The sequence below is a fragment of the Hemitrygon akajei genome, unplaced genomic scaffold, assembly GCF_048418815.1.
Source record: "Hemitrygon akajei unplaced genomic scaffold, sHemAka1.3 Scf000043, whole genome shotgun sequence".
NCBI lineage: Eukaryota > Metazoa > Chordata > Chondrichthyes > Myliobatiformes > Dasyatidae > Hemitrygon > Hemitrygon akajei.
This window is the reverse complement of record NW_027331929.1, coordinates 6,128,946-6,144,930: the sequence shown is the minus strand read 5'-3', so window position 1 is coordinate 6,144,930 and position 15,985 is coordinate 6,128,946. Positions and strand designations below refer to the sequence as shown.

Here is a 15,985-nt window from a genome sequence, read left to right as displayed (position 1 = left end):
CTACGCAGCACTTCCTCTACAGCCAGGATGTCCTTCCTTAACCCTGGAGACCAAAATTGTACACAATACTCCAGGTGTGGTCTCACCAGGGCTCTGTACAAATGCAAGAGGATTTCCTTGCTCTTGTACTCAATTCCCCTTGTAATAAAGGCCAACAATCCATTAGCCTTCTTCACTGCCTGCTGCACTTGCTCATTCACCTTCAGTGACTGATGAACAAGGACTCCTAGATCTCTTTGTATTTCTCCCTTACCTAACTCTACACCGTTCAGATAATAATCTGCCTTCCTGTTCTTACTCCCAAAGAGGATAACCTTACGCTTATTCACATTAAATGTCATCTGCCAAGTATCTGCCCACTCACCCAGCCTATTCAAGTCACCCTGAATTCTCCTAACATCCTCATCACATGTCACACTGCCACCCAGCTTAGTATCATCAGTAAATTTGCTGATGTTATTCTCAATGCCTTCATCTAAATCGTTGATGTAAATTGTAAACAGCTGTGGTCCCAATACCGAGCCCTGTGGCACCCCACTGGTCACCACCTGCCATTCCAAGAAACACCCATTCACCGTTACCCTTTGCTTTCTATCTGCCAAACAGTTTTCTATCCATGTCAATGTCTTCCCCCCGATGCCCTGAGCTTTGATTTTACCCAACAATCTCCTATGTGGTACCTTATCAAATGCCTTCTGAAAATCGAGGTACACTACATCCACTGGATCTCACCCATCTAACTTCCTGGTTACGTCCTCGAAAAACTCCAACAGATTAGTCAAGCATGATTTACCCTTGGTAAATCCATGCTGGCTCGGCCCAATCCTATCACTGCTATCCAGATATGCCACTATTTCACCCTTAATAATGGACTCTAGCATCTTCCCCACCACCGATGTCATGCTGACAGGTCGATACTTCTGTTTTCTCCCTCCCTCCTTTCTTAAAAAATGGGATAACATTAGCCATTCTCCAACCCTCAGGAACTGATCCTGAATCTAAGGAACTTTGGAAAATGATTACCAATGCATCCGCAATTTCCAGGGCCAACTCCTTTAGTACCCTAGGATGCAGACCATCTGGACCTGGGGATTTGTCAGCCTTCAGTCCCATCAGTCTACTCATCACCGTTTCCTTCCGAATGTCAATCTGTTTCATTTCCTCTGTTACCCTATGTCCTTGGCCCATCCATACATCTGGGAGATTGCTTGTGTCTTCCTTAGTGAAAACAGATCCAAAGTACTCATTAAATTCTTCTGCCATTTCTCTGTTTCCCATAACAATTTCACCCAATTCATTCTTCAAGGGCCCAACATTGTTCTTAACTATATTCCTTCTCTTCACATACCTAAAAAAGCTCTTGCTATTCCTTTATATTCCTGTTTAGCTTGCGTTCGTACCCGTATTGCCTTTTTAGTTAAGTTCTGTTGTTCCTTAAAAACTTCCCAATCATCTGTCCTCCCACTCACCTTAGCTCTGTCATACTTCCTTTTTTTTAATGCTATGCAATCTCTTACTTCCTTTGTCAACCACTGTGGCCCCTTTCCTCCCTTTGAATCCTTCCTTCTCTGGGGATGAACTGATTTTGCACCTTGTGCATTATTCACAAGAATACCTGCCATTGCTGTTCCACTGTCCTTTCTGCTAGGCTATCCTTCCAGTCAACTTTGGCCAGCTCCTCCCTCATGGCCCCATAGTTTCCCCTGTTCAGCTGCAACACTGACACCTCCGATCTGCCCTTATCCTTCTCAAACTGTAGATAAAAACATATCATGTTATGGTCACTACCCCCTAATGGCTCCTTTACTTCAAAGTCGCTTATCAAATCCTGTTCATTACAAAAGACTAAATCCAGAATAGCCTTGTCCGTGTTCGGCTCTCGTATAAGCTGTTCCAAGAATGCATCCCGTAGGCACTCTACAAACTCCCTATCCTGGGGTCCAGCACCAAACTGTTTCTCCCAGTTCACCTGCATGTTTAAATTCCCCACCCCCTTCCTCCTGTGGGATCTCTCTTCTTCATCCCCTTCCTCCTGTGGGATCTCTCTTCCCCTTCCCCCTTCCTCCAGAGGGATCACACTTCCCCAACGCCCTTCCTCCTGTGGGATATCTCTTCCACATTCCTCTTCCTCCTGTGAGATCTCTCTTCTTCATCCCCTTCCTCCTGTGGGATATTTCTTCCACATTCCCCTTCCTCCTGTGAGATCTCTCTTCTTCATCCCCTTCCTCCTGTGGGATCTCTCTTCCACATTCCCCTTCCTCCTGTGGGATCTCTCTTCCACATCTCCCTTTCTCCTGTGGGATCTCTCTTCCCCATCCCCCTTCCTCCAGAGGGATCTCACTTCCCCAACCGCCTTCCTCCTGTGGGATCTCTCCTTCCCATTCCCCTTCCTCCCATAGGATCTCTTTCCTATTCCCCTCCCTCCTGTGGGATGTTTCTTCCACATCACTCTTCCTCCTGTGGGATATCTCCCTCCAATCCTCTTCCTTCGGTGGGATCTGTCTTCCCAGTCCCCCTTCCTCGTTTGGGATCACTTTTCCCCATCCCCCTTCTGCCTGTCAGATCTCTCTTACCCATTCTCCATCCTCCTGTCGGATCTCTCTTCCCAGTCCCCTTCCTCCTGTCGGATCTCTCTTCCACATCCCCCTCCTCTTGAGGGATCTCTCTTCCCCAACACCCTTCCTCCTGTGGGATCTCTCTTTCCCTATCTCCTTCTTCCTGTGGGATCTCTTCCCATTTTCTTCCTCCTGTGGGATCTCTCTTCCCCATCCCCCTTCCTCATGTGGGATCTCTCTTCCCTACTGTGTGATCTCTCTTCCCCATCGCCTTCCACCTATGGGACCTCTTGCCCATCCCCCTCCCTCCTGTGGGATGTTTCTTCCCCATTCCCCTTACTGCTGTTTGATATGCCATCCCAGTCCCCTGCCTCCTGTGGGATCTCTTTTCCCCACCCCCCTACCTCCTGTTGGAACTCTCTTCCTGATTCTGTTTCCTACTGTGGGATCACTCTTCCCCATCCACTTTCTCCTGCTGGAAATTTCTTCCCCATCCCCCTTTCTCCTGAGGGATCTCTCTTCTCCATCTCCCTTCCTCCTATGGGATCTCTCTTCCCCATCCCCCTTCCACCTGTGGGATCTCTCTTCCAAACTTGCTCCTGCGGGATCTCTCATTGCCTTCCCCTTCTCCTGTGGGATCTCTCCTGCTGATTCCGTTTCCTCCTGTGGGATCTTTCTTCCCCATCCCTGTCCCCCTGTTGTATTTCTCTTCCCCATCCTCCTTCCTCCTGTGGGATCTCTTCCCCATCCCCGTCCCCCTGTTGGATTTCTCTTCCCCATCCTCCTTCCTCCTATGGGACCTCTTCCCCATTCCCCTTCCTCCTGTGGGATCTCTCTTCCCCATCCACCTTCCTCCTGTGGGATCTCTCCTTCCCATTCCCTTTCCTCCCATAGGATCTCTCTTTCCTAACCCCTTCCACCTGTGGGAACTCTCTTCCCCATCCCCCCAACTCCTGCGGTATCTCCTTTCCTCATCCCTTCCTTCCTTTGGGATCACTTTTCCCCATCCCCCTTCCTCCTGTGGGAACTCGTTTCCCCATCACATTCCTCTTGTGGGATCGGTTTTCCCCATCCCCCTTCTTCCTGTGGGATCTCTTTTTCCCCATCCATTTCCTACTGTGGGATCTCTCTTTCCCATCCCCCTTCCTCCTGTGGGATCTCTCTTCCCCTTCCCCCTTCCTCCTGTGGGATCTCTCTTCCCCATCCCTGTCCCCCTGTTGGATCTCTCTTCCCCATCTCCTTCCTCCTATGGGATCTCTCCTTCCCAATACCCCAAACACCTGTAGGATCTCTTTTCCCCATCCCACTTCTTCCTGCCGGATCTCATTTCCTCATCCCCTCCCTCCTGTGGGATATCTCTTGCCCATCCCCTTCCTTCTGTAGATCTCTTTTCCCAATCTCCTTTCTCCTGTGGGATCTCTTTTCCTGATTCAGCTTTCTACTGCGGGATCTCTCGTCCCCATCCACTTCCTCCTCTGGGATCTCTCTTCCCCTTTCCTCTTCCTCCTGTGGGATATCTCTTTCCCATCCTCTTCCTCCTGTGGGATCTCTCATCCCCATCCCCCTTTCTCCTGATGGATCTCTCTTTCCCATCCCGCGGTGGGATCTCTCCTTCCCCATACCCCCATAACTGTGGTATCGCTTTTCCCCATCCCATTTCGTCCTGCGGGATCTCTCTTTCCCCATCCCACTTCCTCCTGTGGGATCTCTCTTCCCCATCCCCTTCCTCCTGTGGGATCTCTCTTCCCCATCCCCCCATAACTGTGGTATCTCTTTTCCCCATCCCACTTCCTCCTGTGGGATCTCGTTTCCCCATCACTTTCCTCTTGTGTCTTTCCATCCGTTCCCTCAGGTGGGGTCTCTTCCTCCATCTCCCATCGACATTTCCCAATTCACAAAGCTTCCTCACTGTGGGGCTATATCACCTTCATCCCTGCCCCTTCTGACACTCTGTGGTCAGTAACACTTTTCTAGCCAACGGAGAACGACACAGAATATGTGGAGTTCACAGGGTCACAGCAACAGACTAAATGACTGACATTGGGTGAATACCCTGGAGCTGGGCAGTGAGGGACATTGACAGTGATGGGAACTCTGATCAGTGATTTACGGAAGGGTTTAATGTTTCCTGAAATATCCGCTTGAGAGAATTTCCCTCAGACCCACGGTTTGTATCACTTTGTTCATCAATTTGTCTGTTTGTGTTTAGACTTGGGGAGAATGAACTGGGAGATTCAGGAGTGAAACTGGTCTCTGCGGCTCTGAGGAACCCGGAGTGTAAAATACAGAAACTGGGGTAAGTACCAGACTGTGGGAGATTGGTTTACAGTCACTGGGTGTCTGACACTGAACATTAATGTGATCAGTAATTGTGTTACTGATAAACACTGGGGATTTGTACCGTCTCCTGTCTCTCTGTGTCCTTCACCCTCACTCTCTCTCATCTCCAGGCTGAACAATGTCGGTCTCACAGATTCTGGTGCCGAGGATTTCACCTCCGCTCTCAGTACAAAACCATCACTGACGGAGCTGGACCTGAGTTGTAATAAACTGGGAGATTCAGGAGTGAAACTGGTGTTGTCGGCTCTGAGAATCTCAGAGTGTAAAATACAGAAACTGTGGTAAGTACCAGACTGTGGGAGATTGTGTTTACAGTCACTGTGTGTCTGACAATGAACATTAATGTAATCAGTAATAGTGTTACTGATAAACACTGGGGATTTGTACTGTCTCCTGTCTCTCTGTGTCCTTCACCCTCACTCTCTCTCATCTCCAGGCTGTTAGATGTCAGTCTCACAGATTCTGGGGCCGAGGATCTCGTCTCCGCTCTCAGTACAAACCCATCCCTGACGGAGCTGGACTCGAATTGTTATAAACTGGGATATTTTGGAGTGAAACTGGTGTTTTCGGCTCTGAGGAACCCGGAGTGTAAAATACAGAAACTGCGGTAAGTACCAGACTGTGGGAGATTGTGTTGACAGTCACTGGGTGTCTGACACTGAACATTAATGTAATCAGTAATAGTGTTACTGATAAACACTGGGGAGCTGTGCCGTCTCCTGTCTCTCTGTGTCCTTCACCCTCACTCTCTCTCATCTCCAGGCTGAACAATGTCGGTCTCACAGATTCTGGGGCCGAGGATTTCGCCTCCGCTCTCAGTACAAATCGATCACTGACGGAGCTGTACCTGAGTGGTGATAAACTGCAAGATTCAAGAGTGAAACTGGTCTCTGCAGCTCTGAGGAACCCGGAGTGTAAAATACAGAGACTACGGTAAGTACCAGACTGTGGGAGATTGTGTTTACAGTCACTGGGTGTCTGACACTGAATATTAATGTAATCAGTAATAGTGTTACTGATAAACACTGGGGATTTGTACCGTCTCCTGTCTCTCTGTGTCCTTCACCCTCACTCTCTCTCATCTCCAGGCTGTACAATGTCGGTCTCACAGATTCTGGGGCCGAGGATCTCGTCTCCGCTCTCAGTACAAAACCATCACTGACGGAGCTGAACCTGGGATACAACTCTCTGACAGACGGATCTGTCCCCGGTCTCCGCCGCCTCATACTGACCCTCCCGAGTCTGAAGCTGATCTGGTGAGTGTTTGTGTTAATGTTCAATGTGATAAAATGTCAGCGGATCCGCGGGTTTTCTGGTGATATTTGTCTGTGAGTGTTGTTGAAACATTAACCCCGGTCCCCTGTTACTGACACTGTTGTGTAATCTGTTTATTCCATCTTCATTCTCCCATCTGTTTCAGGCTGGACGGGAATCGGTTCAGTGAGACCGGGAGGAAGGAACTGAGATCTCTGCGGGAAGTCAGACCCGGACTGAGAGTGGATCTGTGAACATCTGAATGTGTGAACATCCCCGCCCGCGGGATGGAGCCGATTCCCCGCCCTCCCCTTTAAATCCCCCCTCCCCTTTAACTCCCCCACCCCTTTAACTCCCCCTCCCCTTTAACTCCCCCACCCCTTTAACTCCCCATCCGCTTTAACTCCCCCACCCCTTTAACTACCCCTCCCCTTTAATTACACCTCCCCTTTAACTCCCGCCCTTACCTTTAACGGCCGCGCGCCGGGGCTGATTCCCAACGGTTTTAACGGAACTGGCTGCGGTCTCGAGCTCGGTGATATCGGAAGCGCTCCCGCGGTGACGCACTTCCGCCGGATGTGCGGGATCGAGACTCTCCCGCGTGACACCCCGGGGAATTACCCGGACAGGAGGAGCCCGGGGGGCCGGGGCTCAGTCTGGGACACCGGTGTCCAGGGGGGGCGGGGGCTCAGTCTGGGACACCGGTGTCCAGGGGGGGGGGGGGGGGCTCAGTCTGGGACACCGGTGTCCAGGGGGGGCGGGGCTCAGTCTGGGACACCGGTGTCCCGGGGGGTCCGGGGCTCAGTCTGGGACACCGGTGTCCCGGGGGGGCGGGGCTCAGTCTGGGACACCGGTGTCCCGGGGGGTCCGGGGCTCAGTCTGGGACACCGGTGTCCCGGGGGGGGGGGGGGGGGGCTCAGTCTGGGACTCCGGTGTCCCGGGAGAGAATCCTTTTGCTCCCGTTGCCGAGGACGGTGCATTCGGCAGTCTGGCCGATATAATGGTGTTAAATTGACAAATCCCTCGGCAATGGCCTCGGATCCGCAGCGATCCCGGACACGGCCCTGAAGTGTGATTGGATGCAGAGAGACGGTGAGGAACGGGACTGATTAATCTACCGGTCACCCGTTGTTACCGGTCAGTTAATTGTGAGTGAGTCGGGAACAGTGTGGCGACCCACTTTCTGCGCAGGCGCATGGACTCACAAATAGCCAGCGCGGTGAGCACCTCTGACGTCATTTCCGCTCGGAGAGGGCGGGCGCTCGGGATTAAATGCGCAGGCGCATCGGCTCACAAATAGCCCGGGATTAAATACCAGCGCCGAGAAGTTTGAATAAACTAGTCTGGAACAGACTCACCGACTGCGTGTCGTTGTCTCTAACTCTGTACGTAGTACATCGCTACAACAGTGTATTTATTCCCGCAAGTCAGCAGCTCACATACTGTTTAATTTGCATTTATCATGATGCAATCAATAAACCGCTGTAACTTCCTGCCTTGGTGTCGGACTTGAGTTTGTTTGAGGTTTCCGCTGCCCCCCGCACCCTGTGCACTGTAACAGTGGGTCGGAGCTCCTCACACTGACACAGTAGCGTCTCAGCTCCAGGCTGAGGGAGGTCGGACTGGCAGAGTCTGGGTGCCCAGCATCTCGTCTCAAATTAACCCCCTTCCTGGCTAACCGTCCCCCTCCTGTACCCCGCAGACAGTTAATATCGGCTCGAATATCAGACGTGAGTCACTGAGGTCCGGAGTACGAGACGGATGGAGGATGGAATACCGGCGTGAAACACAGAGTGAATCTCCCTCCACACCGTCCCATCACACACTCCCGGGGTCAGACACAGAGTGAATCTCCCTCCGCACCGGCCCATTACACACTCCCGGGGTCAGACACAGAGTGAATCTCCCTCCACACCGTCCCATCACACACTCCCGGGGTCAGACACAGAGTGAATCTCCCTCCACACCGTCCAATCACACACTCCTGTGGTCAGACACAGAGTGAATCTCCCTCCGCACCGTCCCATCACACACTCCCGGGGTCAGACATAGAGTGCAGCTCCCTCCACACTGTCCCATCACACTTACACCCGGGGTCAGACACAGAGTGAATCTCCCTCCACACGGTCCGATTACACAGTGAGGTATTATGAAACAGCGAATCTCCCTCTCTGCCCAATCTCCCTCTCTGACCATTCAGTATAGGCTCAGAACTGAGAGATTGAAATGCGGTTGAAGGGGGGAGTCTAACTCCGGAATTCAACTCTCCCCCATTCTCTCCACAAATCCCTGTCAACACAGAGAGGGAGGCGTTTGGGGAGAGAGGGGGTGTGACAGAGACGAGGGGGCTGTGGTGGGTGTCGGGGAGGGAGGCGATGACGGAGAAGGGGAATGTGGTAGATGTTGAAAGGGTCGAAGGAGACGGAGAGGCGTGCAGGTGAGGGATGTGTCGACTGATGTGAGGAGAACAGCAGCGGAGGTTGGAGTATCCGAGGACGTGTCTCTCCGCTGCAGTCTGAATTCCCCCCCCCCCCCCGCTTCAAAAGGCGACAATCACACCAGTGCCGGAGAAGAGTAGGGAGAGCTGCCTCGACAACAATCGCCCAGAGACACTCACACCTACTGGGATTAACTGCTTTGACAATAGACAGTAGGTGCAGGAGTAGGCCATTCGGCCCTTCTAGCCAGTACCACCATTCACTGTGATCATGGCTGATCATACACAATCAGTACCCCGTTCCCGCCCTCTCCCCATATCCCTTGACCCCGCTATCTGTAAGAGCTCTATCTAACTCTCTCTTGAATGCATCCAGAGACTTGGCCTCCACTGCCTTCTGGGGCAGAGCATTCCACATATCCACCACTCTCTGGGTGAAAGAGTTTTTCCGCATCTCCGTTCTAAATGGCCTACCCCTTATTCTTAAACTGTGGCCTCTGGTTCTGGACCCCCCCAACATCGGGAACATGCTTCCTGCCTCCAGCGTGTCCAATCCCTTAATAATCTTATATGTTTCAATCAGATCCCCTCTCATCCTTCTAAACTCCAGTGTATACAAGCCCAGTCGATCCAATCTTTCAACATATGACAGCCCTGCCATTCCGGGAATGAACCTTGTGAACCTACGCTGCACTCCCTCAATAGCATGAATGTCCTTCCTCAAATCGGGAGACCAAAACTGCACACAATACTCCAGGTGGGGTCTCACCAGGGCCTTGTACAGCTGCAGAAGGACCTCTTTACTCCTATACTCAATTCCTCTTGTTATAAAGGCCAGCATGCCATTAGCTTTCTTCACTGCATGCTTGCTTTCATTGACTGATGTACAAGAACACCTAGATCTCGCTGTACTTCCCCTTTTCCTAACTTGACTCCATTTACATAGTAATCTGCCTTCCTGTTCTTGCCACCAAAGCGGATAACCTCACATTTACCCACATTAAACTGCATCTGCCATACATTTGCCCACTCACCCAACCTGTCCAAGTCACACTGCATTCTCATAACATCTTCCATACATTTCACACTGCCACCCAGGTTTGTGTCATGACTTGGAGCAAGGTTCCTCTCTCTCTGAGAGTCGACCAACAATCCGGCAAGGGCTGACCGGAGCTGTCGGAGTCTTATCCTCTGGTGGCGAATGGAAACCAGGTGCTGGTGATTGAGAGGAATTGGGAACGATTGGGAATCAAGTGTGGGGATCTGGTTGAGAGGCTGGTCATACCCAGAGCCGACCCCTTCTCCAGAGAGGACGTGGGCCCGCTGTGATTTGGGGAAACTCGACGAAAGGTCTACCGCGGATACGATCTCACTCGCTCTCCCCTGGTCCCTGGGCATTATAACACCGACGCCAGGCTGCTGATGACTGAGACCAGCTCGGCGTTCAGCAATTTCCTCCCCTCCGTTCTGATCCACAGGCTCCGGATCCTGGGCCAGCGAACCTCCCTCTGGAACTGGATGATGGAGATCCTCATCACCGTGACTCCCTCAGCACCGGGACAGGCTCCCGGCTCACTGCCACCATCGGGGAAGGGAGAGGAGCCTGAAAACTCGACGATTCAGCAACACCTTCTTCCCCTCCGCCATCAGGTGTTTGGATGCGTCAGAGCACCACCGACATTTCTGCCGTATTTATTATATATATATATATTTGTAATTTACATTAACCTTACATCCTTTAAAATAGGAAAGGGGGATATAAAGAGAAGAGATAGAGGTAGGGAGAGAGAGAGGAGAGATGGAGAGGGAGGGGGAGCGCTATTAGGGAATAGAGAGAGGGACAGCAGTTCATTTCACTCGGAGAGAGGGGGGAGAGAGAAGGAGGGATGGAGAGGGAGGGAAGGAGAGAGAAGGAAGGGAGAGATATTAGGGAAGAGAGAGAGACTGAGCAGTTCATTTCACTCGGAGAGAGGGGGGGAGAGAGAAGGAGGGATGGAGAGGGAGGGAGGGAGAGAGAAGGAAGGGAGAGATATTAGGGAGGAGAGAGAAAGACTGAGCAGTTCATTTCACTCGGAGGGAGGGGGAGAGAGAGACTGAGGCGTTGTTCATTTCACTCGGAGGGAGGGGGTGAGAGAGACTGAGGAGTTGTTCATTTCACTCGGAGGGAGGGGGTGAGAAAGACTGAGGAGTTGTTCATTTCACTCGGAGGGAGGGGGGTGAGAGAGACTGAGGAGTTGTTCATTTCACTCGGAGGGAGGGGGTGAGAGAGACTGAGGAGTTGTTCATTTCACTCGGAGGGAGGGGGTGAGAGAGACTGAGGAGTTGTTCATTTCACTCGGAGGGAGGGGGTGAGAGAGACTGAGGAGTTGTTCATTTCACTCGGAGGGAGGGGGTGAGAGAGACTGAGGAGTTGTTCATTTCACTCGGAGGGAGGGGGTGAGAGAGACTGAGGAGTTGTTCATTTCACTCGGAGGGAGGGGGAGACAGAGACTGAGGAGTTGTTCATTTCACTCGGAGGGAGGGGGTGAGAGAGACTGAGGAGTTGTTCATTTCACTCGGAGGGAGGGGGTGAGAGAGACTGAGGAGTTGTTCATTTCACTCGGAGGGAGGGGGTGAGAGAGACTCAGGAGTTGTTCATTTCACTCGGAGGGAGGGGGTGAGAGAGACTGAGGAGTTGTTCATTTCACTCGGAGGGAGGGGGGTGAGAGAGACTGAGGAGTTGTTCATTTCACTCGGAGGGAGGGGGTGAGAGAGACTGAGGAGTTGTTCATTTCACTCGGAAGGAGGGGGTGAGAGAGACTGAGGAGTTGTTCATTTCACTCGGAGGGAGGGGGTGAGAGAGACTGAGGAGTTGTTCATTTCACTCGGAGGGAGGGGGTGAGAGAGACTGAGGAGTTGATCATTTCACTCGGAGGGAGGGGGTGAGAGAGACTGAGGAGTTGTTCATTTCACTCGGAGGGAGGGGGTGAGAGAGACTGAGGAGTTGTTCATTTCACTCGGAGGGAGGGGAGGACAGAGACTGAGGAGTTGTTCATTTCACTCGGAGGGAGGGGGGTGAGAGAGACTGAGGAGTTGTTCATTTCACTCGGAGGGAGGGGGTGAGAGAGACTGAGGAGTTGTTCATTTCACTCGGAGGGAGGGGGTGAGAGAGACTGAGGAGTTCTTCATTTCACTCGGAGGGAGGGGGAGACAGAGACTGAGGAGTTGTTCATTTCACTCGGAAGGAGGGGGTGAGAGAGACTGAGGAGTTGTTCATTTCACTCGGAGGGAGGGGGTGAGAGAGACTGAGGAGTTGTTCATTTTACTCGGAGGGAGGGGGTGAGAGAGACTGAGGAGTTGTTCATTTCACTCGGAGGGAGGGGGAGACAGAGACTGAGGAGTTGTTCATTTCACTCGGAGGGAGGGGGTGAGAGAGACTGAGGAGTTGTTCATTTCACTCGGAGGGAGGGGGAGACAGAGACTAAGGAGTTGTTCATTTCACTCGGAGGGAGGGGGTGAGAGAGACTGAGGAGTTGTTCATTTCACTCGGAGGGAGGGGGAGACAGAGACTGAGGAGTTGTTCATTTCACTCGGAGGGAGGGGGTGAGAGAGACTGAGGAGTTGTTCATTTCACTCGGAGGGAGGGGGTGAGAGAGACTGAGGAGTTGTTCATTTCACTCGGAGGGAGGGGGTGAGAGAGACTGAGGAGTTGTTCATTTCACTCGGAGGGAGGGGGTGAGAGAGACTGAGGAGTTGTTCATTTCACTCGGAGGGAGGGGGAGACAGAGACAGAGGAGTTGTTCATTTCACTCGGAGGGAGGGGGTGAGAGAGACTGAGGAGTTATTCATTTCACTCGGAGGGAGGGGGAGACAGAGACTGAGGAGTTGTTCATTTCACTCGGAGGGAGGGGCTGAGAGAGACTGAGGAGTTGTTCATTTCACTTGGAGGGAGGGTGTGAGAGAGACTGAGGAGTTGTTCATTTCACTCGGAGGGAGTGGGAGACAGAGACTGAGGAGTTGTTCATTTCACTCGGAGGGAGGGGGTGAGAGAGACTGAGGAGTTGTTCATTTCACTCAGAGGGAGGGGGTGAGAGAGACTGAGGAGTTGTTAATTTCACTCGGAGGGAGGGGGTGAGAGAGACTGAGGAGTTGTTCATTTCACTCGGAGGGAGGGGGTGAGAGAGACTGAGGAGTTGTTCATTTCACTCGGAGGGAGGGGGGTGAGAGAGTGAGGCGTTGTTCATTTCACTCGGAGGGAGGGGGTGAGAAAGACTGCGGCGTTGTTCATTTCACTCGGAGGGAGGGGGTGAGAGAGACTGAGGAGTTGTTCATTTAACTCGGAGGGAGGGAGTGAGAGAGACAGAGGAGTTGTTCATTTCACTCAGAGGGAGGGGGTGAGAGAGACTGAGGAGTTGTTCATTTCACTCGGAGGGAGGGGTAGACAGACTGAGGAGTTGTTCATTTCACTCGGAGGGAGGGGGTGAGAGAGACTGAGGAGTTGTTCATTTCACTCGGAGGGAGGGGGTTAGAGAGACTGAGGAGTTGTTCATTTCACTCGGAGGGAGGGTGTTAGAGAGACTGAGGAGTTGTTCATTTCACTCTGAGGGAGGGGGTGAGAGAGACTGAGGAGTTGTTCATTTCACTCGGAGGGAGGGGGTGAGAGAGACTGAGGAGTTGTTCATTTCACTCGGAGGGAGGGTGTTAGAGAGACTGAGGAGTTGTTCATTTCACTCTGAGGGAGGGGGTGAGAGAGACTGAGGAGTTGTTCATTTCACTCGGAGGGAGGGGGTGAGAGAGACTGAGGAGTTGTTCATTTCACTCGGAGGGAGGGGTAGACAGACTGAGGAGTTGTTCATTTCACTCGGAGGGAGGGGTGAGAGAGACTGAGGAGTTGTTCATTTCACTCGGAGGGAGGGGGTGAGAGAGACTGAGGAGTTGTTCATTTCACTCGGAGGGAGGGGGTGAGAGAGACTGAGGAGTTGTTCATTTCACTCGGAGGGAGGGAGTGAGAGAGACTGAGGAGTTGTTCATTTCACTCGGAGGGAGGGGGTGAGAGAGACTGAGGAGTTGTTCATTTCACTCGGAGGGAGGGGGTGAGAGAGACTGAGGAGTTGTTCATTTCACTCGGAGGGAGGGGGTGAGAGAGACTGAGGAGTTGTTCATTTCACTCGGAGGGAGGGGGTGAGAGAGACTGAGGAGGTGTTCATTTCACTCGGAGGGAGGGGGAGACAGAGACTGAGGAGTTGTTCATTTCACTCGGAGGGAGGGGGTGAGAGAGACTGAGGAGTTGTTCATTTCACTCGGAGGGAGGGGGTGAGAGAGACTGAGGAGTTGTTCATTTCACTCGGAGGGAGGGGGTGAGAGAGACTGAGGAGTTGTTCATTTCACTCGGAGGGGGTGAGAGAGACTGAGGAGTTGTTCATTTCACTCGGAGGGAGGGGGTGAGAGAGACTGAGGAGTTGTTCATTTCACTCGGAGGGAGGGGGTGAGAGAGACTGAGGAGTTTTTCATTTCACTCGGAGGGAGGGGGTGAGAGAGACTGAGGAGTTGTTCATTTCACTCGGAGGGAGGGAGTGAGAGAGACTGAGGAGTTGTTCATTTCACTCGGAGGGAGGGAGTGAGAGAGACTGAGGAGTTGTTCATTTCACTCGGAGGGAGGGGGTGAGAGAGACTGAGGAGTTGTTCATTTCACTCGGAGGGAGGGGGTGAGAGAGACTGAGGAGTTGTTCATTTCACTCGGAGGGAGGGGGTGAGAGAGACTGAGGAGTTGTTCATTTCACTCGGAGGGAGGGAGTGAGAGAGACTGAGGAGTTGTTCATTTCACTCGGAGGGAGGGGGTGAGAGAGACTGAGGAGTTGTTCATTTGACTCGGAGGGAGGGGGTGAGAGAGACTGAGGAGTTGTTCATTTCACTCGGAGGGAGGGGGTGAGAGAGACTGAGGAGTTGTTCATTTCACTCGGAGGGAGGGGGTGAGAGAGACTGAGGAGGTGTTCATTTCACTCGGAGGGAGGGGGAGACAGAGACTGAGGAGTTGTTCATTTCACTCGGAGGGAGGGGGTGAGAGAGACTGAGGAGTTGTTCATTTCACTCGGAGGGAGGGGGTGAGAGAGACTGAGGAGTTGTTCATTTCACTCGGAGGGAGTGGGAGACAGAGACTGAGGAGTTGTTCATTTCACTCGGAGGGAGGGGGTGAGAGAGACTGAGGAGTTGTTCATTTCACTCAGAGGGAGGGGGTGAGAGAGACTGAGGAGTTGTTCATTTCACTCGGAGGGAGGGGGTGAGAGAGACTGAGGAGTTGTTCATTTCACTCGGAGGGAGGGGGTGAGAGAGACTGAGGAGTTGTTCATTTCACTCGGAGGGAGGGGGTGAGAGAGACTGAGGCGTTGTTCATTTCACTCGGAGGGAGGGGGTGAGAAAGACTGAGCCGTTGTTCATTTCACTCGGAGGGAGGGGGTGAGAGAGACTGAGGAGTTGTTCATTTCACTCAGAGGGAGGGGGTGAGAGAGACTGAGGAGTTGTTCATTTCACTCGGAGGGAGGGGGTGAGAGAGACTGAGGAGTTGTTCATTTCACTCGGAGGGAGGGGGTGAGAGAGACTGAGGAGTTGTTCATTTCACTCGGAGGGAGGGGGAGACAGAAACTGAGGAGTTGTGCATTTCACTCGGAGGGAGGGGGTGAGAGAGACTGAGGAGTTGTTCATTTCACTCGGAGGGAGGGGTTGAGAGAGACTGAGGAGTTGTTCATTTCACTCGGAGGGAGTGGGAGACAGAGACTGAGGAGTTGTTCATTTCACTCGGAGGGAGGGGGTGAGAGAGACTGAGGAGTTGTTCATTTCACTCAGAGGGAGGGGGTGAGAGAGACTGAGGAGTTGTTCATTTCACTCGGAGGGAGGGGGTGAGAGAGACTGAGGAGTTGTTCATTTCACTCGGAGGGACGGGGTGAGAGAGACTGAGGCGTTGTTCATTTCACTCGGAGGGAGGGGGTGAGAAAGACAGAGGCGTTGTTCATTTCACTCGGAGGGAGGGGGTGAGAGAGACTGAGGAGTTGTTCATTTCACTCGGAGGGAGGGGGTGAGAGAGACTGAGGAGTTGTTCATTTCACTCAGAGGGAGGGGGTGAGAGAGACTGAGGAGTTGTTCATTTCACTCGGAGGGAGGGGTAGACAGACTGAGGAGTTTTTCATTTCACTCGGAGGGAGGGGGTGAGAGAGACTGAGGAGTTGTTCATTTCACTCGGAGGGAGGGGGTGAGAGAGACTGAGGAGTTGTTCATTTCACTCGGAGGGAGGGGGTTAGAGAGACTGAGGAGTTGTTCATTTCACTCGGAGGGAGGGGGTGAGAGAGACTGAGGGGTTGTTCATTTCACTCGGAGGGAGGGGGTGAGAGAGACTGAGGAGTTGATCATTTCACTCGGAGGGAGGGGG

General features: G+C 52.5%; 1 protein-coding gene across 2 annotated transcripts in view; it reads left to right on the top strand.

Moving 5' to 3' along the window:
• LOC140720499 (NACHT, LRR and PYD domains-containing protein 3-like) overlaps window positions 1-6,829 on the top strand; it is a 61,584-nt gene extending 54,755 nt beyond the window's left edge. Inside the window, exons 5-10 of one of the 2 annotated variants that reach the window (XM_073035344.1) lie at window positions 4,765-4,851; window positions 5,006-5,176; window positions 5,332-5,502; window positions 5,658-5,828; window positions 5,984-6,151; window positions 6,316-6,829. In XM_073035344.1, the coding sequence (XP_072891445.1) occupies window positions 4,765-4,851; window positions 5,006-5,176; window positions 5,332-5,502; window positions 5,658-5,828; window positions 5,984-6,151; window positions 6,316-6,403 (856 nt within the window). In that variant the 3' untranslated portion in view covers window positions 6,404-6,829. The remainder of the gene's footprint in view (window positions 1-4,764; window positions 4,852-5,005; window positions 5,177-5,331; window positions 5,503-5,657; window positions 5,829-5,983; window positions 6,152-6,315) is intronic. The other variant, XM_073035345.1, reaches the window with a different exon arrangement.
• Window positions 6,830-15,985: the final 9,156 nt, after the last annotated feature.